General features: G+C 41.6%; 1 protein-coding gene across 1 annotated transcript in view; it reads left to right on the forward strand.

Moving 5' to 3' along the window:
* Nucleotides 1-26,326, forward strand: part of SCD5 (stearoyl-CoA desaturase 5) — a 162,908-nt gene that overhangs the window by 97,205 nt on the left and 39,377 nt on the right. Inside the window, exon 3 of the mRNA XM_032149071.2 lies at nt 13,597-13,802. Within this exon, the coding sequence (XP_032004962.1) occupies nt 13,597-13,802 (206 nt within the window). The remainder of the gene's footprint in view (nt 1-13,596; nt 13,803-26,326) is intronic.

The raw sequence follows: 26,326 nt of genomic DNA on the forward strand, positions 1-26,326 counted from the left end.
CAAAGGTCTAAGAACAAGATCCTCACTCAAATACTTAAGAGTTTTCCTGAGGAAAACTCAGGAGGTGGAAACAGCTTTGAATATTTTCCCACTGGCCACAGCAAATAATGCTAAAGTCATAGAGCTTTGGCACTGACAGCGTCAACATCTGCACAGGAAGTGGCCCCTCCGCCCAGCAGAAGGGAACATGATGCCTGTGGGAGCCGTGGGCAAGCATCTGAGAACTCCAGGGCCTGGAGTCAGCACAGGGCTGCTAAGCATGGTGTGGGCTTGTGTTAAACTGAAAAGGTCGGGGGGAGTGGGGATTTGGAGTGACCAGTGGTTCCCACCACAGTCAGAGGCAGCAGACTCGGAACTGTGGGACCCGACATGCCTGGGTGGACAGTGTACAGAGGATGGTGGGAGAGGCGCCTGCGGCTAGGCTGCTGCCGGTGCTCTGGAGGTTGCCTCGGACCCAAGAGCCCAGGACAGCAGTAGCAGAGTGTGACATGGGCCATCCCAGCAGCCAGACCCTGCATAGGGTGCCACACACCCTGCCCTCCGCATTCCCTCTTGTGACTGGAGGCCGCCTCTGTGTCCTGGACGATGGGCATCAAAGCTGTGTCCGGCCGGTGTGTGCAATATCCAGAGTAAAAGGACTCTTCCCAAATGGAGTCCTCTTCAGGGAGGTGGCAGGGTTGTGTCTATACAGCCTCTGCCCTCAGCCCCCTCAGCCTTCCCACGCACCCAGGAGGACCTCTGTGTCTGTCTGGGGGACCCCAGCACTCGAAGAGAACCAGAGGCTCTGGCTGGAACACCCCTGAGCTTGCTCTGGACAATGCCCAGCCAGGCTTGGACATGGGCTTGCCTCTCACCCCAGGGGTGTTCCAACACAGAGCCCCTTAGAACATAAGAATGAGGTTGGATTTCATTCCAAGTATAATGCTAAGCCACTGATTGATTGATTGATTGATTTTGCTGGAGAGCAATTTCCAATAAGCTCTCTCTGGCTACAATATAGAGAGGGGCAAGCATTGAATCAGGAAGACCAGTTCAGGAGGCTTTTGCAGTAGCCTAGAAAAAAGTTGATCTTGAACTAGAAAAGGTGGTAAAAATGAGAAGTGTGCAGATTCAAGATATAATTTAGTGGTAGAACTGAAGGGATTGGCTTAAAGATTGGTGAGGGATAATTAGGGAAATAGGGACACGCAATGAGAGATGTCACACCAGCATCTCCCAGGAAGAGGCCAGCCTAGAAGCTAGGCATCCAGACCCCACTGCTGGGCAAGGTCAAAGGCACCAGAGCCGAGTATCAGGAGGCACTCATTCTGCAGACCCTTGAGATGCCAACTCTGGCCAGAAAACCCAGAGCACAGGTGCCACTGCATCCCTACAATCGGGAGCAGAGCAAACCCGGCCCTGCCCTCTGTGCCCACCCCACTGGTTAGAAGAGGCCACTGCCACCCAACCAGGGTGTCTGATCAGGGTCACACTGAGTCCAAAGTCTCTGCTCCCAGGACTTGCAGGGTCTCCTGATACCCGGTCTCCTCCTCGCTTCCCCAGCCCCAGCTTCAAGGCTTGCCTGGGTCCTGGCGCGTGGATCCTACTTATCCCCAGCTTTAGCCTCTCCTCAAGGGAAGCCAGCTTGTGGGCCAAGGCAGACCTGAGAGGGTGGGGCCAGGACTTGAATAAGATTGGAGAAGGTTCCTGAGGGCTGCTGTTCCTCAGCGGACTGGAGTTTGCCTTCTGGTGTGTTTATGAACACGTCTCAGGTTCAGGCTGGGTGGTTTTTGAGAGGAAGTGGGAAAAGACATTTGCCTTTTCCATCACCTTAAAATCACCGGAGACCCAGTCCTTGAGTGTGAAATCCACTGTGGCCCCCCCCAGCAGTGGTGAGCCAAGTGTCGGCCTGGCTGCCCTGAGAGCCCCACGCAGCCGCTGATGGAGAACCTGACACGGGACACCGCCTCTCCACTCGGGCTGCGATGCCTGCTCCTCACGTAGGGACAACAGGCGCCAGCTGGCAGTCACACATCTTTTTCCTCCCTGGCCAGCTCAGAAGTGCTTTGGCCATGGTGGGGTGTGTTGTGTGGGGTGCTGGCTTCTCAGGGTGGTGGGTGAAGGGCACCCCCGCCCCAGGATGGCCAGGTCCACCAGCACCTGCAGCAGGTGCAGACCAAGAACTGCATGGGCAGCTCTCAGCAGGAAGTAGGTGGTCCTGAGGGCACTGCCCTTGTCCTCATGAGTGCTCTGGATGCTCATGTCCTCAGGACCCATGGCAGTGGTTGCAGTAGAGCTGGGGCAGGTCCATCGTGGCCTCGGTCAGCACGGCCAGGAAGCCCAGAGTCTCCACAAACAGGCCCCAATCGATGGACGGGTCCTGATCTAACCTACCATGCCGGCAAAGGCCAAGACACACTCCACATAGCCCGGGAAACTGCTCCAGTGCCAGGAGTGGTGAAGATCCAAGGATTTTATGCTCAGCTCCTTTGCCATGTAGATCTCAGGGCAGTTTCACCATCAGCAACATGGACAACATGATTATGTTCTGCTACAAGAGAGGTGACTCAAAATGCCTTCCAAACCAGAAGAATGTCTGTAAAATATTAGCCACCAGTAGCACCAGACACACCTAGATAGAGAAGCCATCGGCATTCTGAGTCCTCTGGATGTGACTGCACTGCGGGATCTACAGGACCACCCCTCCAAAGACCATGGCTCCAGCTTCCCTTTAGGAAACCAGCTGGTGCAAGGGCATCAGAAGCCAATCTAGGTCTCTGCTTCTATCCGGAACATTTGTGTTGCCCTGTTGGCCAGCCGACGCCCACCTCTCTAATCACATGGCTAGTCTTTCAGGTGATCTGCTCCCACCTTGAGGCTATCTAAGGGCCCATGAAAGTCACCTCTAGGATAAGCATTGTGGAATTTCCTATCAGGAAATTCTAAGGGTTTTTAAACCTCTGTGCCAAGAACCAGGCACGAAGACCAGATATATTCTTTATTATAGCATAATGTGTCTTAGACCTCATCTCATACCAGGCTTGTCCTAGCATCATGCTACCTACACAATGGCCTTTTCTTAGTTCCTCGATTGTTCCAAATCCTTCCCTCTACCTGAGACAATTCCCCTCTCCCTCCCACACTTCCACCTCCAACTCCTCTCAACCTGAAGATGACCCAGTTAAGAATGGCCTTGCTGGCCAGGCGCAGTGGCTCACAGCTGTAATCCCAGCACTTGGGGAGGCCGAGGCAGGTGGATCACCTGAGGTCAGGAGTTGGAGACCAGCCTGGCCAACATGATGAAACCCCGTCTCTACTAAAAATACAAAAATTAGCTGGGTGTGGTGGCAAGCACCTGTAATCCCAGCTACTCAGGAGGCTGAGGCAGGTAAATCACTTGAACCTGGGAGGCTTAGGTTGCAGTGAGCCAAGATCGCACCACTGCACTCCAGCCTGGATGACAAGAGTGAGACTCCATCTCAAAAAAACAAAACAAAACAAAACAAAACAAACAAACAAAAACAAATGGCCTTGCCTATATTAAGGCCCTCCTTTGTTCAGCTCCTTTATTGGCTTCACAGCTCTAATCTCAGTCTAAAATTATTTTGCTTATGTTGACTTCATTTACTTTATGTTTAGTATTTGTCTCCTCCATAAACTATAAACTCTTTGAGGACACAGCCTCGATTGTCCTGTTTGTTCTTTATCTTCTAGTGTGTACCGGTCAGTAAATATCAGTCAAATTAAAGGATAAAATATGGGAAAGATAAGAATGAGTCCAGCCAAAGAAACCTGTCTGATTTTCAAGAAGAAAAGTTTAGATTTTATAAGAAAAGTAATACACAGAGATTGTCAAATAATAAGCAAAAGAATGATAGATTTTGGGGAGTATGAATGGAAAGAGGATGTTAACAGTATGCCGAATGTATTGTGGAGAGGAAAATTACTATAAGTGGGAGGCAGTTAGAAGGTTATTACAGCATCCAAGTAAATTGATAAAAGCCTGAACAAGGGTGGTAGAGTAGAAATGGAGTGGGAGGGGAAAAGCTGAGATTATAAAGAAGAGTGCCCATGAAATGTTTGTTTTTAGCTTTGACTTTTATTTTGAAATAAATTTTTCAGATCTTTTATTTTGAAACTTAGAGAAAAGTTGCAGAAAATCATGAGCTTGTGTATAGCCTTCACCTAGATTCACCAACTCTTAGAGCACTGCTCATTTGCTTTATTCCCTTGCTCTTTCCTCTGTACATGCATGTGCATTCTTACGTGTTCTTTTTTTATGACTCATTTGGGAGTGAGTTATAGACATCATGCCCCTTTATTCCCAAATACCTCAGTGTGTATTTCCTAATAACAAAGACACTTTCACATAGACAGAGTACACTTACCAAAGTCAGGGATTTAATGCTGATACAATGCTGTATCCAGGATTCTATAATAGTTCAGGGTCCAATTGAGGATTATGCATTACAATGAGTTATAATGTCTCTTTAGATTCCATTCATCTGGAATAGTTCCTCGTTTTTTTAATTTTATGCCATCAATATTTTTGAAATGTACTGGCCAATCAAGTTGTAGAATGTTCCTCCATTTGGGTTTGCTCATGTTACTTCATAATTAGGCTCAAACTCTGCATTTTTGGTGGGAGTACTACATTAGCATTCTTGTGTCCTCCTCAGCATCGAAAAAGAGGCACATGACATCACTTTGTCACATTATTGGAGGTATGAACTTTGGTCATTGGGTTAAGGTGGCATCTGCTAAGTTTCTCCACTGTAAGATTGCTATTTTTATTTTGTAATTATTGAATTAATTTATACAAATATTATGAGCCTATATGAATATTTTATCTTCATCAAACTTTTACCCAATAGTTTTAGCAAACATTGGGGATTCTTGCCTGAATCAGTTATTGCCATGACAACTGCAAAATGGTGATTTTGTAACTCTATTATTTCTTCTACATTTGTCAATTGGTATTTTACTGTAAAGAAAAGTGTTTGCTTTTTCCCATGTATTTATAGCCCATGGACTCTTTTTTGATTACATGGATTATAATCCATTACTGTCATCATTCATTTTAATGCCCAAATTACCCCAGTTTGTTCAGTGGGAGGCACTGCAAATGGACTCCTCTTTCTTTTTAGTGTGGTGTCTTGCTGTGTTGCTCAGGCTGGTCTTGAACTCCTCAGCCTCCTGAGTAGCTGGGATTACAGATGCACACGACCACACATGGCTCCTCTGTCATTTAGACATGCTCCATCATTTTTTAAGCACTTCCTTTCCGGCACAACAAAACATACTGAGCTCCCTGTGTACTTTTCCTACCCTAGTCCTGGCACCAGCCATTTCTCCACAGTCCTGATTCCTTTTAGTGGAGAATGGTATTTTAAAAACAAGTTGTGGAAACTAAATATGTTCATTGCTATTGGGTTATCATTGTTTTCTAGGCCCTTTCTTCCCCCTCAATGTTTAACTCATGGAGTAAAGGAGATCTAGTTCAGGAGACTAGAATAACGGTCACATCACTGACCAAAAACCCTCCAAAGCCCAAATTGAAAAGATTTCCAGAAGACCAACTTATTTGCCAAGATGACTGTCTATGCCATTTTAAAAGCGTATGTTAAATACGTGGTTTTTTTTAAAAGTGAAAAGCCTTATTTGAATACATTGTCGTTGTTAAGAGATTTAAACAAAAGAGTAATAGAAGAAAATATGAAACATTTCTTTCCTTTTTTTCAAACTTTAAGTTTTATTGGCACTTTTTAAACGACTAAGGTTGACTTTTCAACACTTACCCAGCTTCTACGACCTATGTAGACTGAGTGCCACATGAAGGCAAGGCAGCAGGTGGCAACTTGTCCTCTCAAAGCCACAATTTGCCAGGTGGTGTGGACTGCTGCCAGGCCATTCTTGGGGACTTTCTGGGATATTCTTACAGATTAGCCTATTATCTGGAGAGAAATAAGTACTGACCCAGTATCAACAATGGGGAAAGCACCCAACATTGTTTTTCACTGTTTGACTTGGCATGTGAACTGGAGGAGATTAAGTTTAGATCCCAGAGACAAAGTCTATTTCTAATGAGCCTTACGGTTTTTAAGGAGTGGAGCCACCAATATCTTTTTCTATTTGACCCTCCTGATAGAACAGCTCCTTTCCCAGAGAGGATGCCATTCAGACACACACACACACCACATGCACGCACACGCACACGCACATGTACATGCATGCATGCACACACGTATTTGCTACTCTAAAACCTGCCTGTTCAAGCTGACATGTTGACACGTTGGTCCTGGTTTCTTTTTCACTACTGACTGGAAACAAAGATGTGTTATGAATACAAGTGGAATTCCCTTTGGCTATGTTTTGAGACTGCTTGGGAAGTTTTTTGTTCTGGAACTTTTAAACAGCCACAAAATTGAATTAAGGGACAGAAAAACCATCTTGGTGTCTGGTTGGGAGCAAGCATCTGTTTCCAGCTAGGCTAGGGGAAAACCAATCAATGATTCTGGTTTCAGATCTGCTGAATGGGACAACCTAAATGCTGTTTACATTTAGCCTTCATCTTGCTAACCAGTGGAAATTATGTGGGCCTTAAAAGACAGTGTCCACTATTGCCATTTAGATGACTAGATTCAAGAAGTTATTTTGATCATGAAAGGAAGCTGGGGAGTAGTTCTGAAGGAGCAGGTTGCTTCATACCTCACTTCAGTGGACTCTTGAGATTGATGACCTTTGCTCAAGTCCCAAATAACACTCAAGGGCTGCGCACGTGGAGAAAAATCACCTCATGATCAATTTCTACAGTCTCAGTGGAGACCCCACTTAGGACATTATCAGTGATGGATAGTGAAGTAATGGAGGCACAAAATACAGAATGGGTTCAAGCGAGGGCACTGCCACACCACTTGAGGTGTGATTGGTTGATTAGTTGCTAATGAGAATAAAGACAGAAGAAGGGTGGCATAAAGGTGTATTAACAGACTGGATTGCCAGATGAATCTTACTGCTTCATTGAGCAGAAGCTGGGTTGTTTTCATTCAGGAATATAGAAATGTTTTCAAAAATAACTTGTTTCTCCTGTATTACAAAAGAATAATCTGTTTATTATAAAAATATACAAAACACAGACAAAATAAAAAAGAGCCACCCACAGTCCCAATTCCTAGAGAGAGCCACTGCAAACAGTTTGGCTAAGATACTTCTTTTGTTTCTCCCATGCTTAAACATACATTTTTTATTAAAAATGGATTCATAGTGTTTTGAGGAGTACTTCTTCCTTCCTTCCTTCCTTCCTTCCTTCCTTCCTTCCTTCCTTCCTTCCTTCTTTCCTTCCTTCTTTCCTTCCTTCTTTTGTAACAAGGTCTTACTCTGTTGCCCAGGCTGGAGTGTAGTGATGCAATCTCAGCTCCCTGCAACCTTAGCCTCCCAGGTTCAAGCGATTCTCCTGCCTCAGCCACCCGAGTAGCTGGGATTACAGGTGCCCACCACCATGCCCAGCTAATTTTTGTACCTTTAGTAGACACAGGGTTTCACCATATTGGCCAGGCTTGTCTCAAACTCCTGATCTCAAGTGATCCTCCTGCCTTGGCCTCCCAAAGTGCTAGGATTACAGGCATGAGCCACCGCGCCCAGCCAAGAAGTACTTTTCTTTTAACTACTTTTACCTTCATCTTTCTAGGTCAATACTACAATAGCCCTTTTTTGTTAATTAATTTTTAATACAACACTAATAGAATTCTTTTTAATAATTTGAGAGTATAGGATCAAGCATAAAAGTATTTCTGCTCATTCCTACCTCCCAATTTCATTCCCATGAGGTAACACTAAGACTTTTTCTCTATTTCTTTCATGTATATATAAGCTTTCATTGTATGCGTATACACACACAAGTAGTATTTAATTAATTTATCACAAAATATTTAATCAAATCCTGTTATGGGGAAATGCAGGGTCTTTCCAAGTTTTTATTGCAGTTAGCATCCTTGTAGTTAAACCTCTGCACACAACCATGATTTCCTTAAGATAAATTCCAGAAAATGAATTGTTAGATTAAAAGATATGCACAATTTTAGGGTTTTTGATATGTAGTGCTCATTTGCCCTTCACAAACTTTCTGCCCATTTCACATTCTCACCAGTAGGCAACGCTGAATTCTTAATTCTTCAAACTTTTAAATTTGAAGGATAATGCACACATTGAAAAGCGTACAAGTGGCTGGGTGCAGTGGCTCATGCCTGTAATGCCAGCACTTTGGGAGACTGAAGCAGGAGGATCCCTTGAGCCCAGAGGTTTGAGACCAGCCTGGGTAACATAGTGAGACCCCATCTCTACAAATAATAAAAAAATTAGCTGGGCATAGTGGCATGTGCCTATGGTCTCAGCTACTGGGGAGGCTGAGATGGGAGAATTGCTTGAGCCCAGGTGGTTGAGGCTGTAGTGAGCCATGATCACACCACTGCACTCCAGCCTGAGTGACAGACAGAGACCCTGTATCAAAAAAAAAAAAAAAAAGTACATAAGCTATGAGTTAGACTTGCACTGCTCAATGTGGTAGTCACTAGCTACGTGTGGCTACTGAGCACTTGAAATGTGGCTAGGCCATGGAGGTGTGCTACAAGTGAAAAATTTCTAAGACTTGGTACAGAAAAAAAATAATGTACAGCATCTCAATAATTTTTATACTGATTATACATTGAAATGATAACATTTGGGTATGTTACACTAAGTAAAATATATTATTAAAATTAATTTTACTTGTTTCTTTTCACTTTTTTTTGTTTTTAGTTTTTTTTTTTTTTTTGAGACAAAGTCTTGCTCTCTCACCCAGGCTGGAGTGCAGTGGTATGATCTCAGCTCACTGCAATGTCTGCCTTCCAGGTTCAGGTGATTCTCATGCCTCAGCCTCCCGAGTAGCTGGTATTACAGCCGTGCACCACCATGCCTGGCTAATTTTTGTATTTTTAGTAGAGATGGGGTTTCACTATGTTGGCCAGGCTGGTCTCAAACTCCTGTCCTCAGGTGGTTCGCCCACCTTGGCCTCTCAAAGTGCTGGGATTACAGGCATGAGCCACCGCGCCCAGCCTCTTTTCACCTTTTATTTTATTTATTTTTTCTGTAGCCCAAGTTCAATCAAGGGTCATTTCACTTTTTAAATGAGGCTACTAAGAAAATATTAGTTATATTATGTGTCTTGCATTATATTTCTATTGCAGAGTAGGACTATAGTGTGGTGTCTCTGATAATGAAGCCTACCACCTGAGCTGTACACTCCAGATTTGTTCTGTTCCTACTCCTCTCTTGCTCGCCCACCTACCTGTGCCTCATTTATGCCCAGGGTTCTTAGAACTAATGTAGCTCCCTTCAATATTCCAATTTTTGATCAGGAATAATCAATTAACATGTGGTGAGAGTGCACTTTTGATGGATTGCAGAGTAAGACTGTGATCTACTGGAACCTACAATTCAGTATAAATTCTAAGTTGCAAATTTAATACAATAATTTGTTAATTGATTTGTTTGAATGTTTAAGTATTTAGGCTTCAGGAATTACTGCTGAGTTCAACATCATGTCCCTACCAGAATATGTACATGGAACATGAACAGACAGATTACCCATACTTGACAGTCGGTTCATGATGGGCATTTGTCATCTCCACATGCCTCAATATTGTTTTTGTTTCCTGTGCAGCAAAGGTGATGGAGTGGCACACATAGTTTTAGACAAGAGCTATCAGCACCATGCAAACACTAAGAGGAAGAGAGATTATCAGGATACCGCTGGGGGTATGGCTTCCGGTACAGTTGATCTCCATTCACTCCCCACCTCCCGAGGTTGAGATGGTTGGGCCATCTCTCCCTCCTCATTAATCCTCAGCTTTCCCCTCTGCTTGTTGCTAAAGCACATACTGACTGTACCAAAATGAGCTCTAGGTACCCATACCTTTTCAACACACATGCTATTCACAGGTAAGTTCTTTCCCCTACCCACCCACTCCCAATCACTCCAGAGCAAACAAAAGTGCAGGTAAGTAGGGAAGAAAGGTGATTGATTGGGTGAGCATATAAATCTTGCTGCCTTTCTGCTCTACTGTTGATGCACATCTTGTTCTTCCTTTTTTAAAAAATTTATTTATTACCAAGTTCTCAAGAACTAGAAAACACATCTTATTCTTCAAGTCAGTTTTTCACTGGACTCAGCTTTACACTTGAAAACAAAACAATAACAAGGATTAAAAAATACATCTTAAAGTATTTTTGGCTTATGTGCTTGATTATTTGGAATGTGCGTCATTCCACTATTATACTTGCTTCATTCCACTATTGCAGTCAGGTGGCTTCTGTTGGAAAGGTATCCAGGTGAAAGGAGTGAAAATAAATATCTCTGTTTGAACTTGTCTTCATCATCATGAGTCTTTTTGTTGTTGTGGTATTATAATTAATTTTGTGAGAATAATGTTTCTAGCTATTTGAAACTCTTCACTTAGAGTTTCTACAAGATTGCATGGCATTGAATTAAACAGCCATGTATTAGTTCATTATCACATTGCCATAAATAACTACCCGAGACTGGGTAATTTATAAAGAAAAGAGGTTTAATTGACTCACAGTTCCGCGTGGTTGGGGAGGGCTAGGAAACTTCCAAACATGGTGGAAGGTGAAGGAGAAGCAAGCTATGTCTTACTATGGTGGAGCAAGAGAGAGAGCGAAGGGGAAACTGCCACACACTTCTAAACCATCAGATCTCGTGAGAACTCACTCAATATCATGAGAACAGCATGGAGGAAACTGACCCTATGATCCAATCACCTCCCACCAGGTCCCTCCCTCAACACGTGTGGATTACAGTTATAGATGAGATTTGGGTGGGGACACAGTGCCAAACCATAGCAAGTCAATATAACCTTTTAACAAGATGAACGAAAGTTTTCTATAAAAGACCCCTCCCTGCAACATTTGGAGAATAAGGGCAATATTTTGTTGATAGAAATGTGAACTGAGAACCAAGGAAGTGCCATCTTTGTTCTATTATGTTTTGATTTGTTGGATAAACTTGCATAAATTTCCTCTAAGCTTTAATTTTGCCATCTGTGAATGGGGGACAGAGTGTTCTTTCTATGTCATGTTCACATGGGCACTACAATAAAAGCAATAAACTAGTGCAAAAGGAAGAAATTATTTCTTAGACCACAGTAGCCTTGATTGACATTTGAAATTCTTTTACAGCTCTAAATTCTGTGATTCTAAATAATAAAATGTTTTCACCCTTTCCAACCACCATGTTTAAATACACTGTAAAATCTAAAGACCTCTTTCATATTACAGTAAGCCAGGCTATAATTTTTGATATACATAAACTGCCATGCTCCTATTTTCTCTCTTTATATTCAAAGCTGAACATATGCTTGTCGGAACTTTCTGCCTCCTCTTTCTCTCCCTCAAAACCCAAGGATTAGGTGGATTTTTAAAATTTTTGACCAGCCTGGCCAACGTGGTGAAATCCCATCTCCACTAAAAATAGAAAAATTAGCTGGGTTTGTTGGCGCATGCCTATAATCCCAGTTATTCGGGAGGCTGAGACAAGAGAATTGCATGAACCCAGGAGGTGGAGGTTTCAGGGAGCGAAGATCACACCACTGTACTCCAGCCTGGGTGACAGAGCAAGAGTCTGTCTCAAAAAGAAAAAAAAAAAATAATGATCTGGGCATGGTGGCATACACCTGTAGTCCCAGCTACTTGGGAGGCTGAGGTGGGAGGATCACTTGAGCCCAGAAGGTCAAGGCTACAGAGAGCTATGTGATTGCACCACTGTACTCTAGCCTGGGCAATAGAGCAAGACTGTCTCAAAAAACAAACAAAAACAAAACAATTTCTTCCCTTCTCATCAGGAGGATGAAGCCTATCTCTATGAAATGGTAGACTCCTAATGAGAACATTACCCAGTATTGAATATTATGGTATAAAATATTATTACTATTGTCATAAACAGAAAAGGCTAAGGTAATATAATACTTAAATTTATTTTTATTTTCAGATTTTTCTATCAAAAGCACTACTTCCCAATTTAATTCATTTTCTCAAAGTTTTGAAAGCATCATCAGATTTTTAAAAAAAATTAGTGTAAAAAAATTAGTGTAAAATGCCTATAGATCTCACTGCCCCATTGCTATAGCTAAGGTCTCATTAATTGTAACAGTGAATGCCATCAATTCTTGCCCCTGATAGCTCAGCCCCTGACACCCTCCCGTGTCTCCCATTATGGGAGGTCCAATAGGGTGTGCTCACCACATGCACTGAGCCCCACTTCAGCTCTGTGGGCTGGGCAGACTCTGCTGGACGCTGCTGCCTGTCCTTCTAGGGGCACCAGAGTCTGTCTGGGGGCTCCAGTGAGTGCTGCCCTGCTCCTCAGCCACTGCTGCCTCTCCACTTGGTGGATTGCCAATACACCAGGTTCCCAAGGAGCCAAAGTTGTCCCCCCTCGGTTTCTGTTACACTCTGTTAGAGCAGTGCTAAAATGATGCCACTGGTGCCTTGGTGTTTTGCAGAGATTTGGGGAAGTAGCCATTTGGGTTTTTTCTATCTACTGGCTTCCTGATCTCTGTGAGTCACACATGAAGAACATCAAAGTGAGGAGAGAGGCAGAGACATCTGGGCCAAGAACCGGCATCGTTCCTACTCAGGACGGCCCCTCTCTTATGCCAACCAAGATTTCATCCTAAGAACATCTCTCCCTCATTTTTTTTTAACTTTTAAGTTCAGAGGTACATGTGCAGGTAGTTACATAGGTAAACGTGTCATGGGGGTGTGTTGTACAGATTATTTCATCACCCAGGTATTACACCTAGTACCCATTGGATATTTTTCCTGATCTTCTCCCTCCTCCCACCCTCCACCCTTGATAGTCCCAGTATGTTTTGTTCCCCTATGTGTCCATGTGTTCTCATCATTTAGCTCCCACTTGTGAGAAACAGTGGTATTTGGATTTCTGTTCCTGCATTAGTTTGCTAAGGATAATGACCCCCAGCTCCATCCATGTCCCTGCAAAGATTTCGACAGAACTACCATTCAACCCAACAATCCCATTACTGGGTATATGCCTGAAGGAATATAAATCATTCTATTATAAAGACACAGGCACATGTATGTTCACTGCAGCACTATTCACAATAGCAACATGGAATCATCCTAAGTGTCCACCAGTGATAGACTGGATAAAGAAAATGTGGTATGTTTACACCATGGAAATGGTGCAGCCATAAAAAAGATCTCTCTTTTCTTGACATAAGTGATCTAGGAGACTTCAGTCGCCCCCACCAGAGCTTTCCTTCAGGTCTCTGCACTAATTCACCCAACAAACCTGAACTTCCTGCAGTGGGTACGTCCCACACATAAGCTGAGATCCCTGCTAAGTGAAGATTTACTCTTGTTCTGATGAAAACCACTCCAGACCATAGGGGATTGAACTTGAGGTTGAGGGACTGTGGGTTGAAGACAGGAGGAATGTGAAACCAGCAGTGAGGACTGGTGGGGGAGGGGAGGCTGGGAAGCTTCCCAGGAGGATGCCCGGCGGTGTGGTTTCTCTCTTCACTCAGGCTCTCACTCTCTCTGCAGAATGACATCTTCGAGTGGTCCAGGGACCACCGAGCCCACCACAAGTACTCAGAGACGGATGCTGACCCCCACAATGCCCGCCGGGGCTTTTTCTTCTCCCATATTGGGTGGCTGTTTGTTCGCAAGCATCGAGATGTTATTGAGAAGGGGAGAAAGCTTGACGTCGCTGACCTGCTTGCTGATCCTGTGGTCCGGATCCAGAGAAAGTAAGTGAATGGGCATGACAGAGAGCTGTCCCTCAGGGGCCAGGACATGGAAACAGCACAATGAGGTGGACTCATAACCCCACAGCATTCTTCTCAAGCATTTGCCCTAACAATTTTCCCATATTTATAAGATTTATCTCTATTAATTTCCTTTTGCTCATTAAATTTTGCCCGTTGGCACATTTGTTTTGAGTTATAAGTTTCATTTGTAATGGATTTCCTTTAAGCCCAGTGGCTCAAACTAATCTTGCATGGCTGATTTCATGGAATCTGTTTCTGTGTTTCCCCACTGCCCCATTCATGATTCTCTGGAGTAGCAGAAGGGGGACTTGCTTCATTTTAGTGACACACTTGACTCTACTTGACTCCGAAAGACTGGACTCTCTCCAGGTATCCTACTCTGTCCTGAAATTCTCTTGTAGTGAAACCTCTGCCCTGCCCATCACTCATGGAAACGTTACACTGGTAGGTTTCTGTGCAGAGAAAATGAGACCGTTCAACAGAGGGCCTCAAAGCACTCATATGCCCTGATGGTGTCAGCTGAGCATACTCAGTCGGCCAGCATTTGCAGGATGAAACTGCTTTCTACAAGCACGTGAAGAAAGAGTGCCTATAACTGTGCTGGCAAGTAGAGAGCGACCTTTGTTCTTGGGTTGGTCTGGGTCTGCAAAATTTGGCTATGATGAGCTTGTAGCACCTAAAGCAATAGATTTATGTGCAAAGATGGGCAACATATGGACCATGCTCTAATTAGAGCCTTGAGACAACATGTTGAATAAGTGGTTACTAGTGACCATCTCCACTGATGGGTAGGAGTCATCTGAGGACTTACCTACACAGAATCTCCTTTTGAGACTGAAAATGGACATGGAGGCTATGCCTTTGTTCCACACAAGAATCTTTGCATGAAAGGAAGGATGGCTTAGGACTGTGTTCTTTCCCCCCAGAGCCTCTCCTTTTACACTGTGGGGAGCGGTAGAGCATAGTGAGAAACTGGCAGACCATGGAGACAGACTGCTGGAGTCAAAGTCTCTGACTCCTCCACTTACTAGCAAATGAATTAACCACCCTAAGTCTCAGCTTCATCTATAAAATGGGAGTAACGGTAATACCTATCTCCTACAGCTTTTACGAAGATATTTTTAAAATGTATAGAAAATGCCTGGCACATAGTAAGAGCTTCGTGAATGTCAGCCATTATTATTATTACACAGGCAGTTGATAGACTAGAGAATTCTCTGTGTTTCCATCACTGCTTTCTGTTGGTTTCACTGTAGGGTTTTCTCTATGCATCTCAATACAGCTCTTTTAGGTGAAAACACCCACTATCAATTCAGCTCTTTTAGGTGAAAATACCCAGTATCAAGTTTTATATAGCAGAAAATAACAAGATGTTTTCTTTCTTTCTTTTTTTTCTTTTTTTTGGAGATGGAGTCTTGCTCTGTCGCCCAGGCTGCAGTGCAGTGGTGTGATCCCGGCTCACTGCAACCTCTGCCTCCTGAGTTCAAGCGATTCTCCTGCTTCAGGCTCCCGAGTAGCTGGGACTACAGTCACGCACCACCACGCCCGGCTAATTTTTGTATTTTTCAGTAGAGACGGGGTTTCACCATATTGGCCAGGCTGGTCTCGAACTCCTGACCTCAAGTGATCCACCCTCCTTGGCCTCCGAAAGTGCTGGGATTACAGGCATGAGCCACCGCGCCCAGCCAACAAGATATTTTCAATTAACAATTCAATGATTTATTGATGTTGATTTTCACTATGAGTGTAAAATATTGAAGGTCATTAAAGAAAAAGCTGAAAAATTCAGAGAAGTAGAAAGAAAATCATTCACAGTCTTAACAGATAAACAGATACTATTAATATTCAGTAGTATCTCTTTCTATTTCATATATTTTGCATGATGGTGGTTGTATCACATATGTAATTTTATGTCTCACCCTTTACCTCAGATTGTATTGTAGACACCGTTGTCAAAGGCTGCAGAAGATTCCATCAGTTGAGCATGTCATAGTTTATTTAACCATCACTCTGTGGTCAGCTATGTACGTCACTTCCAATTCTGTGATACAAATGATGTTGCTATATAATTAGTAATGCTTTGGGACAATCAGACCTTAGATTAATTTGAAGAGCTCAGATGAGAAGGCAAAAGATTTTCTGTTTTATTAATGAGAAGTGAGCTGGGTATAACAGTCTGAGTTTCTCTGAACATAAGAATGGAAGATTTTTTTTCATCTTTTCTCATAAAAAATGTTGTAATCTGATTCATTATGTGTGTATTGGCAGCACATATGTCTAAAGACTATTTCTAAATGCAGGAAGAACAAAGACTATTTCAGCAAGTTCCCTGAATAGTCATCTGAGAACATCTTTCATCACGTCCAGTAACTAAAGGAGGCTGTGGCTATCAGAAACCATTCATTCATATCATCATGTCACATATATCATTGAGCTCCTGCTGGGAATCAGTGCTGAGGATACAGCCTAAAATTGACCTCCTCTCAGAACTATAGTTTAGAACATGTTCTAAACTATAGAGGTCACCCCTAGTTGCCTGGTCTAGCCCCCAGAATGATTAAGGTAGAGGAATACTGCTCTTTGAGAGTACAGGCCAAACAGGGGAGATATGGCTCTGGATCATGTAGTTTGCATGTTAAAGGCATGCTCCTGGCTAGGCCCTTTATTATCTCTAAGAATTGCCTAGGCCCAGGAAGTCTAGGCTCTCCCCAGGCAGAAAGGCTTTTAAGATGTCAGAACATCCTAATATGTATGTGTGTGTTTGTGTAATACATCCTATGAGCAAACTAGTAAAATGTAGATAGAAAGATGAAGCCAGAAGTACATGCATCTTAGATTATTCACTCAATGTTCTTGTGATTATACTTTACTGTTTGAAAGGGGCTACAGCAGTCCTCAGATGTGTGGGTGAGCACTGAAGTCCTGTGGTAATTATACAGCATAGAGAACATAGAGATCTGTAATCCAAAATAAGGCTTAGAATCACTGAACTAAATGAAGCAAGTTTCCAGCATACACAGAGGCAGTCAACTGTTCAGATATTTTCATGTTCGTGAAGCTGGCTTTACCGGTCCTGCCAGTTAGGCGGTGGAGAGGAGAGTCCTCACAGGAATCGAAGTCATTATATGTGGGGATATGAGCTGAAGGGGTGGATCCTGGTGTCAGGCACTGTCACAGCAGATCTCAGTTCATGCTACCCTGGGCTGAATGGAGAGCTTCCTGAGTAATAGAAAAAGGTGCCCAGCTGCATTTGGGGCCCAGACTTGGGTCATTTCAGTGGCACACTTCTCGTGGGCTGAATCTCCACCTGCTCCTGTATGATTTTCCTAGAGGAACAGTCCCTATTCCAATTGGAGGCAATCAGAATTCATAGCTGACTCCACCACACTCCCAGGGTGCAATGTTTGTGCAGATCAATCAGCTAAGTGCCTCTTGGAGAGTTTACTCAAACAGGTGATAGAGACTGAGGATTTAGGGACTCCTCCTTCAGTCCACTCAGGACACTAACACAGATATTGCGGTTGATTGATAAACTTTTGCTGAGCCATCCTAATAACAACTTACTGAAGAAAAGCTTGGCAGAGAGTCAGGCTTAATCAGCTTTCCATTGTACAGTCTCATGGAAGAGGGAAGGTAGGAGCAGGAACACAACACATTTCAAGCTATACTTCCAGACCCTAAAAGATAATCTTACCAAGGCTGTCATAACAAGTAGTTAACTGGACTAAACCACATTTTGCTGCACTGTCAATGTGTAAATTCTGTAAAGGCAGCCGTTAGGAGGTGCAAGGGAGAGAAGCCAGTGGTATTGCCTTTAGGCTCTGGCAACTAGGGCCCCTGTCCTAGGTCTTATGACTTAAAGGGCCACACTTCTCTCCACAAAGTGAGGAGATCACAGGGCCAAAGGAACATGATACCTGCCTAAACCTTCCTTGGCTTCTGGGCCATGCCCTGGATTCCTAGGGTCCTAGATTCCCCCCTAAATGCTCTGAACCCTCTTCTAGAGCCTATAGCAGCCACCTCCTGGGATCTGTCCTCCCAACAGGAAGTACATAGAGCCTAGGCCTGAAGAGTGGCCAAAAGGCAGTGATGGCACAGGGACTTAAGCTTAAAAGTGTCAGCTCAGATATCCACCTAATGGGACAGAGCAAAAGGGGAAAAGGAAAAGGGCTGAACCACAGGCTAGGGACTTCCACCTATACTCCTAGCCTGAAACCTGCAAATGTTGGGGTGAACCCATCAGTGAGCCATTTATAAGGTTGAGCGTGGATCCATCAAGAATTGTGTTTGGCTTAAACTAGACAGAAGGTTATTTCTGTTATATACAAAAGAATTCTGGAGACAGGCAGTCCAGGGAGGACATGGCGGCACTGCAGGGTCAGTAGAGAACTGGGATTCCTTTATCATTCTGCTCTACCATCCTTCGCAGGGGACTTTCATTCTCAGTGTCATTTCATGGTGCAAACTGATCACTAAAGCTCCAACTAGAAGGGGAATCAGGGAGGCCGAAGGGAGCACATTGCTGAGTTGAGTCGGTCGCCTTTAAGGAGTCTTCCTAGAAGATACAACCTATCCACTTGTCTCTCATTGACCATATCTGTACCCAAGGGAAACAGGGAAATGTATTCTCTTGGTTAATGTGTTGGACTATTGAATAAAATCTTGGTTTTGTTTCTAAGGAAGGAAGGGTGAATAGATATGGGGTAAACAATTAGAAGTCTCTGCCATAGCCACACAGTTGTTCTGCCTTAAGCAGAGCGATTTGTCATCTCATATTCCTTAGTCTTATTTTTTGTGAACCAAGTGGGTAGCCTCTCTGCCTCCATTAATGAACAGAAACTGGAATCTCAAATCATCTTTCTCAGATGACAAAATGAAGATAAAATCCAGAGACTGTTTCTCCTAATGCTTTGCTTATTCCATTGAGTCCCATTTTAGGGAAGACATTCCTCTAGAGGTTACATGTAAATGCTGTCATGCATTTTTAAAGTAGCCAGGGAGGATGCTAGTCCAGACACATAAAAACAAGGTCCTTGCCTCATTGCCATGGTGGTGAGATAAACTAAAAGAAAATGGATGGAATGGTTCAAAAGAGCAAATCAGTTCTGTTCTGGTGCCTTGGGAAGAGATCAAAATGTATAAATATTGCCATTCCAGGAAGAAAGGCACTCAAACATCTAGAATATTTTTGAGGGCTGTTTCACCTCAATTCACCCCCTAGTCTGTTATCACTAGTCTTCTCTCCTGCCTCCCAAGAATGAGCATCACATCTCTCAGTGATACCCTCTTTTTTGTTGTTTTTAAAGGCTCATTTTTTTAAAGCAATTTTAGGTTCAATTTAGCAAAATCGAGAGAAAGGTTCAAAGATACCCCATGTACCTCCTGCCCACACACATGAATAGCCTCTCCCATTATCAGCATTCCTTACCAGAGTGAATATTTGTTACATTTGTTGAACCTACATTGACACGTCACTGTCACCCAAAGTCCATGGTTTCCATCAGGATTCACTGTTGGTGTTTTATAGTCCATGGGTTTGGACAAATGTATAATGACAAATGTATCCACTATTGTAGTATCATACAGAGTATTTTCACTGCCTAAAAATCCTCTGTTCTCTGTCTGTTCATCGCTCCCTTTCCCCAAGCCCTGACAACCACTGATCTTTTCACTATCTGTATAGTTTTGCTTTTTCCAGAATGTCGTCTAGTTAGAATCATACTGTATGTAGCCTTTTCAGATTGGCTTCTTTCACTTAGCAATATGTATTTGTGCTTCCTCCATGTCTTTTCATGACTTCATAGCTCATTTCTTTTTCGTGCTGAATAATGACCAAAATGTGGTCTAGATCTATTGAAGTTTATCCATTCACCCAGTGGAGGACATCTTGGTTGCTTCCCAGTTTGGTAATAATAAAGCTACAGTAAACATCCATGTGCAGGTTTTTGTGTGGACATAAGTTTTCAACTCCTTTGGGTAAATACCAAGGAGCACAATTGTGGGATTGTACAGTCAGAATATTTTTAGTTTTGTAAGAAACAGCCAAACTGTCTTCCAAAGTGGCCGTATCATTTTGCCTTCCCAACAGCAATGAATGAGAATTTCTGTTGCTCCAAAACCTTGCCAACATTTGTTGTTGTCTATGTTCTGGATTTTGGCCATTCTAACTAATATGTAGTGGTATCTCAATGTTGTTTTAGTTTTTATTTCCCTGATGACATAAGCTTATTGTTCCATCTATATATTTTCTTTAGTAAGATGTTTGCCAAGATCTTTGGTCCATTTTTAAATCAGATTGTTTTCTTATTGTTAAATTTTCAGAGTTCTTTGTATATTTTAGATAACAGTCCTTTATCAGATATGTCTTTTGCAAATATTTTATTCCTGTCTGTGGCTTGTCCTTTTATTCTCTTGACAGTATCTTTTGCAAAGTAGAAATTTTAAATTTTAATCGTGTCCAACTTATCAATTCTTTCTCTCATGAATCATGCCCTTTGATGTCATATATAAATTGTCAAACCCAGAGTCATCTACATTTTCTATGTTATCTTCTAGAAGTTTTGTAGTTTTGTGTTTTACATTTAGAATTGTGATCCATTTTGAGTCACTTTTTGTGAGGTGTGTGAAGTCTGTGTCTGAATTCTTTTTTTGCACGCAAATGTCCAGTTGTTCCAGCATAATTTGTTAAAAAGACTACCTTTTCTCCACTGTATTCCCTTTGTTCCTTTGCCAAAGATCAGTTGACTATATTTATATGGGTCTATTTCTAGGCTCTCTATTATGATTCATTGATCAATTAGTCTGTTCTTGTGCCAGTACCACACTGTCTTGATTACTTTAGCTTTATAGTAAGTCTTGAAGTCAAGTAGTGTCACTCTTCCAACTTTGTTCTTCTCCTTCAATATTGTGTTGGCTATTCTGAGTCTTCTGCCTCCACGTATAAACCTTGCAATCAGTTTGTCAATATCTACAAAATAACTTGCTGGGATTTTGATTGGAATTGCATTGAATATAGATCAAGTTGAGAAAAGCAGACATTGACAATATTGAGTCTTCCTATTTATGAGCATGGGATAACTCTTCATCTATTTAGTTCTTTGATTTCTTTCATCAGTGTTTTATGATTTTCCTCATACAGATCTTGTACATGTTTTGTTAGATTTATACTTGTTTCATTTTTATGGTGCTAACGTAAATGGTATTGTGTTTTTAATTTCAAATGCCACTTGTTCATTGCTGGTATGTGGCAAAGCAAATTGACTATTGTATATTAACCTTGTATCTGGCAACCTTGTTATAACAGCTTATTAGTTACAGGAATGATTTTTTATTTTCAATTCTTTCAGATTTTCTACAAAGACAATCACGTCATCTGCAGACAAAGACAATTTTATTTCTTCCTTCCCAATTAGTATATCTTTTACTTCCTTTTCTTATCTTATTGCATTAGATAGGACTTCCATATAATGTCAAAAGGGAGTGATAATAGGGCACATCCTTGCCTTGTTCCTCATCTTAGGGGAAAAGCATATAGTCTCTCACCATTATGACATTAGCTGTATATTTTTTGTAAATATTCTTTATCATTGAGAATTTACTGAGAGATTTTATCATGAATGGGTGTTGCATTTTGTCAGATGCTTTTCCTGCATCTATTGATATGGTCATGTGATTTTTCTTCTTTAGCCTGTAATGTGATTACATTACATTAACTGACTTTCAAATTTTGAACCAGCCTTGCATACCTAGTATAAATCCTACTTACTTAGAGTGTATAATTCTTCTTATACATTGTTGGATTTAATTTGCTAACATTTCATTGAAGATTTTTAGCATCCGGCTCATGAAAAATATTGGTTTGTTGTTTTCTTTTCTTATAATATCTTTGTCTTGTTTGGATATTATGGTGATACCTCACAGAATGAGTTAGGAAGTATTCCCTCTGCTTTTATTTTCTAAAAAAGAAATTATCTCTTTTAGAAATTATACCAGTTATCATAGAGAATTAAATACATGGTCGAATTCACCAGTGAACCCATCTTGGCCTGGTTCTGTCTATTTTGGAAGGATATTAATTATTGATTCAATGTACTTAATAAATATAGGCCTATTTAGATTGTCTATTTTTTCTTGTGTGAGTTTTGGTAGATTGTGCCTTTCAGTGGTTTGGTCCATTTCATCTAGGTTATCAATTTTGTGGGCACAGAGTTGTTCATAGTATTTCTTTATTATCCTTTTAATATGCATGGGATCTGTAGGGGTGTCCTCTCTTTCACTTATGATACTAGTAATTTGTGCCCTACCTCTTTTTTCTTAGTCTGGCTAGAGGCTTATCAATTTTATTAATTGATTCAAAGAGCCAGCTTTTGGTTTCATTTGTTTTTAAAATTGATTTACTGTTCATAATTTCATTGCACTGTGCTCTAATTTTTATTATTTATTTTCTTCTTCTTATTTTGGATTTAATTTGCTCTTCTTTTTTTAGTTTCTTAAGATGGAAGCTTAGTTAATTGATTTTAGATATTTTTTTCCTAACATACGTAGTCATGCTGTAAATTTTCCTCTAAGCACTGCTTTCATGGCATCCCACAAATTTTGATAAATTGTGTTCTTATTTTAATTTAATTCAAAATATTCTTAAATGTCTCTTGAGATTTTTTTCTTGGCCCATGTGTTATTTAGAAGTGTGTTGTTTGATTTCCATGTATTTTGGGGTTTTCCAGTTGTCTTTTTTTTTTTTTTTTGAGACAGAGTCTCACTCTGTCACCCAGGCTGGAGTGCAGTGGTGCAATCTCAGCCCACTGCAACCTCTGCCTCCTGGGTTCAAGTGATCCTCCTGCCTCAGCTTCCTGAGTAGCAGGGATTACAGGAGCACACCACCATGCATGGCTCACTTTTGTGTTTTTAGTAAGGACAGGGTTTCACCATGTTGGCTAGGCTGGTTTCGAACTCCTGATCTCAGGTGATCCGTCCACCTTGGCCTCCCAAAGTGCTGGGATAACAGGTGTGAGCCACTGTGCCTGGCCTCCAGTTGTCTTTTATTATTGATTTCTGGTTTAATTCCATTGTGGTCTGAGAGCAAACATTGTATAATTTCTATTCTTTTAAATTTGTTAAGGTGTTTTTTATGGCTCAGAATGTGCTCTATCTTGGTGAATGTTCTATGTGAGCTTGAGAAGAATGCATATTCTGCTATTGCTGGATGAAGTAGCCTATAGATGTCAATTATATCCTATGGATTGATGGTGTTCTTGAATTTAACTGTGTCCTTACTGATTTTTTACCTGCTGGGTCTGTTTGTTTCTGATAGCGGGCTGCTGACATCTCCAGTTATAATTATGGATTCATCTATGACTCCTTGCAGTTTTATCAGTTTTTGCTTCACATATTTTGACACTCTGTCGTTAGGTGCATACACATTAAGGATCATTATATCTTCCTGGAGAATTAACCCCTATGTTGTTACATAATGTCTTTCTATCCCTGATAACTTTTCTTGTTTCGAAGTCTGCTCTGTCTGAAATTAATGTAGGTACTCCTACCTTCTTTTGATTATTATAAGAATGGTATATCTTTCTCCATTCGTTTAGTTTTAATCTATATGTGTCTTTATATTTAAAGTGGGTCAGTTTCTTGTAGACAACATACAGTTGGGTCTTGTTTTTTGATCCACTCTGATAGTCTCTGTCTTTTAATGGATGCATTTAGACCATTGATGGTCAAAGTTTTTATTGATGGAAATAAATTGATATTTCCATCCAATTATTTGCCATATCGGTTGATATGGAATTGATATTTGCCATATCAATTGATATGGAATGGATATTCCATATCAATTGATATTTACCATATTTGTTACTATTCCATCCAATTGATATTTACCATATTTGTTACTATTTTCTATTTGTTGCAATTTTTCTTTTTTTCTATTTTTGTCTTTTATTCTTTTTCTGCCTTTTGTGGTTTTATTTGAGCATTTCTTCTCATTGATTTTTAGTTTTTGAAATTTATATTCATATTTCCTCAAACTGAGAGATTCTTTCCTCAACCATGTCCAGTCTACTTATAAGCCTATCAAAGGCATTTTTCACTTCTGTTACAGTATTTTTTATCCCTTCTTTGTGGTTTTATCTTAGGATTTTCATCTCTCTGCTTATATTGCCCATATGTTCTTGCATGCTACCTACTGTATCCGTTACAGCCCTTAGCCTGTTAATCATAGTTATTTTAAATTCCTGTGTGACAATTCCAAGGTCCTTGCTATATCTAGTTCTGATGCTTGCTGTGTCTCTTCAAGCTGTGTTTTGTTTTGCTTTGGTTTTTGCCTTTTATTATGCCTTGTAATTTTTTCTTGATATCTAGGCATGATGTACTGAGTAAAAGGAACTGCTGTATATAGGTCTTCAGTAGTGTGGTGGGAGGTGTGCGGGGGGAAGAGATGCATTCTAGAGCCCTGTGATTAGGTCTCAGTCTCAGTGAACTTATGCCTCTGGACTGTGAACTTCACAAGTGTTTCTTAGTTTCTTCTCTCCTCATTTAGGTGGAACAAAATGGCTAGAATGGGCTAGAGTTGGGTATTTTCCCTCCCCCAGGTTGGTTACTCTCCAAATAAAACCCCAGCAGGTCAGGCTCTGGCTAACTAGTTTCTCCCGAAGGTAGATCTTATTAAGAACAGAATACTCTGGTATATTTCAAAGTGGTTCTTTTCCCCTCCTCCTGGTGGAAATACAAGGGAATTTATTTATTTTTTTTTCTGATATTTACTCTGAGAACCTGGTCAAGCTCCTGGAAGGAAAAGTCACAAAAGCATGGGGGACTCCCTATGACTAGATCCCCCTTGGAGATTTTAACCTTCAGACTTGTCCACACCTAGCCTCCAGCAATGCATCAATTAAGGTCAGGTTTTCCTAACACACCACTAGTTCCTGTGAAGGTTTCTGCTCCCTATCTTGTGATTCTCTGTATCTGCCTGTCTGTCCAATTTTGGGAACAGTGGTTTTCCCTGTAATCTCACATCTCTTACTAATCTAAGACTTGTTGACTTTTTTTTCAGTTTGTTCAGCATTTTACTTCTTGTTAGAAATGAGTGGCAACTTCTGAGATTTTCATGTGGAACCAGAAACTGGAAATCGATACTTTCCTTTTTTTTTTTTTTTAACTTTATGTAGCCATGTCTGTCTAAACCCCAAGTGTATTTCTCCATTTTGAGCATCATATATCTATCCAGGGCAAGGTGGTTAGACAAAACAATATTTGATTCATCTTTGCTTCTCTACCCCACCTTCATCTTCCACTTTAGGGATTCTCAATGGAGTGGGATGAATCATCTGGGGATTTGCAACCAACCTGACTCCATCTTCCTTGACTGAGTCCATTGCTCTTTGATCATGGTTTTATGTAGGGCTTTGGGGAGTCTCTTTTTCTTCTCAGTCCATTTGCCATGAAGGCCCCTCTACTTGTTGCTAATAGAACAATTCCTCCCTAGATGTTAGTGATGTTGAGCACATTCAAAGCCTTGGTTGGTTATTTGTATTTTGTGAAAAACTCTGCAGAAATCATCTCAAAGGAGAGACCCTGGATGATGAGACATCCAAACATCTAAACATGTGTTTGGAATTTGGGGAGAGACATGGAGACAGGGGCTTTTAAGTACAACCACACTCTGCCACTCCCTTACTACTCAATTACCCTGGGTTTGGTGACTGCCTGTTTTACTCAGGTAAAATACTTGTCCTGCAGCAGGGAAACCAAACTTGGCCCTAAGGTAAGCATCACTTGGCCATGCTATAAGCAGAGCTCAGCTCTCTGGTATCCTTTCTGCCAACTCACAGTTTAATAACAGATGCCATGAGGCATATGGCATTTTCTCAGCTAAGTTGGCTTCTTTCTCTTTTCTACATGTATCACTTATTCATTTGACAACTATGTTTTGAGTACCCACTATATGTCAGGCAATGTTCAAGATGCTGGAGATTGAACAGTGAAAAAGAGAATAAGATTCTGGAGAGTACTTGCCCTATATTTCTAGAGCTCCCCAATTTAGGTCTGGGAATGTGGGAAGAGGAAACTCCCGCACACATCTGCCCACTGCCTGACTGGGCCCCTCTCTCTACAGACACCTTTGCTCCTCCCCATTCAATCTCTCCTGTTACTCAATCTCCGTCCCATTGATCTGTTTTTTGGTTCACTCCCTCTTGTCTATTTGCCTCTTTCTCTCCCTGTAGTCTTTGTCTTTTCACCTGCCAGACAGCTTTGTTCTGTTTTTTGTACCATTCTCTGCATGGAGACATTTTGCCTCATCTGTCACACTGTGTTCTTAATGCCATGATGTTCTTCTTCTCTCAGTTTTATAAGAGAACAAAAGCTGTTTAGCCTATCGCTCAGCAAGACTCTTTTTGTTGTTGTTTTTGGTGGGGAAGTGAGGAATTTTGTCCTCTTGTATTCTCTCCTCACTTCATCATCCTGCTTTGATTTATTCTTTTCAAACATTCCTTGTGAATGTA

The sequence above is a fragment of the Hylobates moloch genome, unplaced genomic scaffold (genome assembly GCF_009828535.3).
Source record: "Hylobates moloch isolate HMO894 unplaced genomic scaffold, HMol_V3 SCAFFOLD_2, whole genome shotgun sequence".
Taxonomy (NCBI): domain Eukaryota; kingdom Metazoa; phylum Chordata; class Mammalia; order Primates; family Hylobatidae; genus Hylobates; species Hylobates moloch.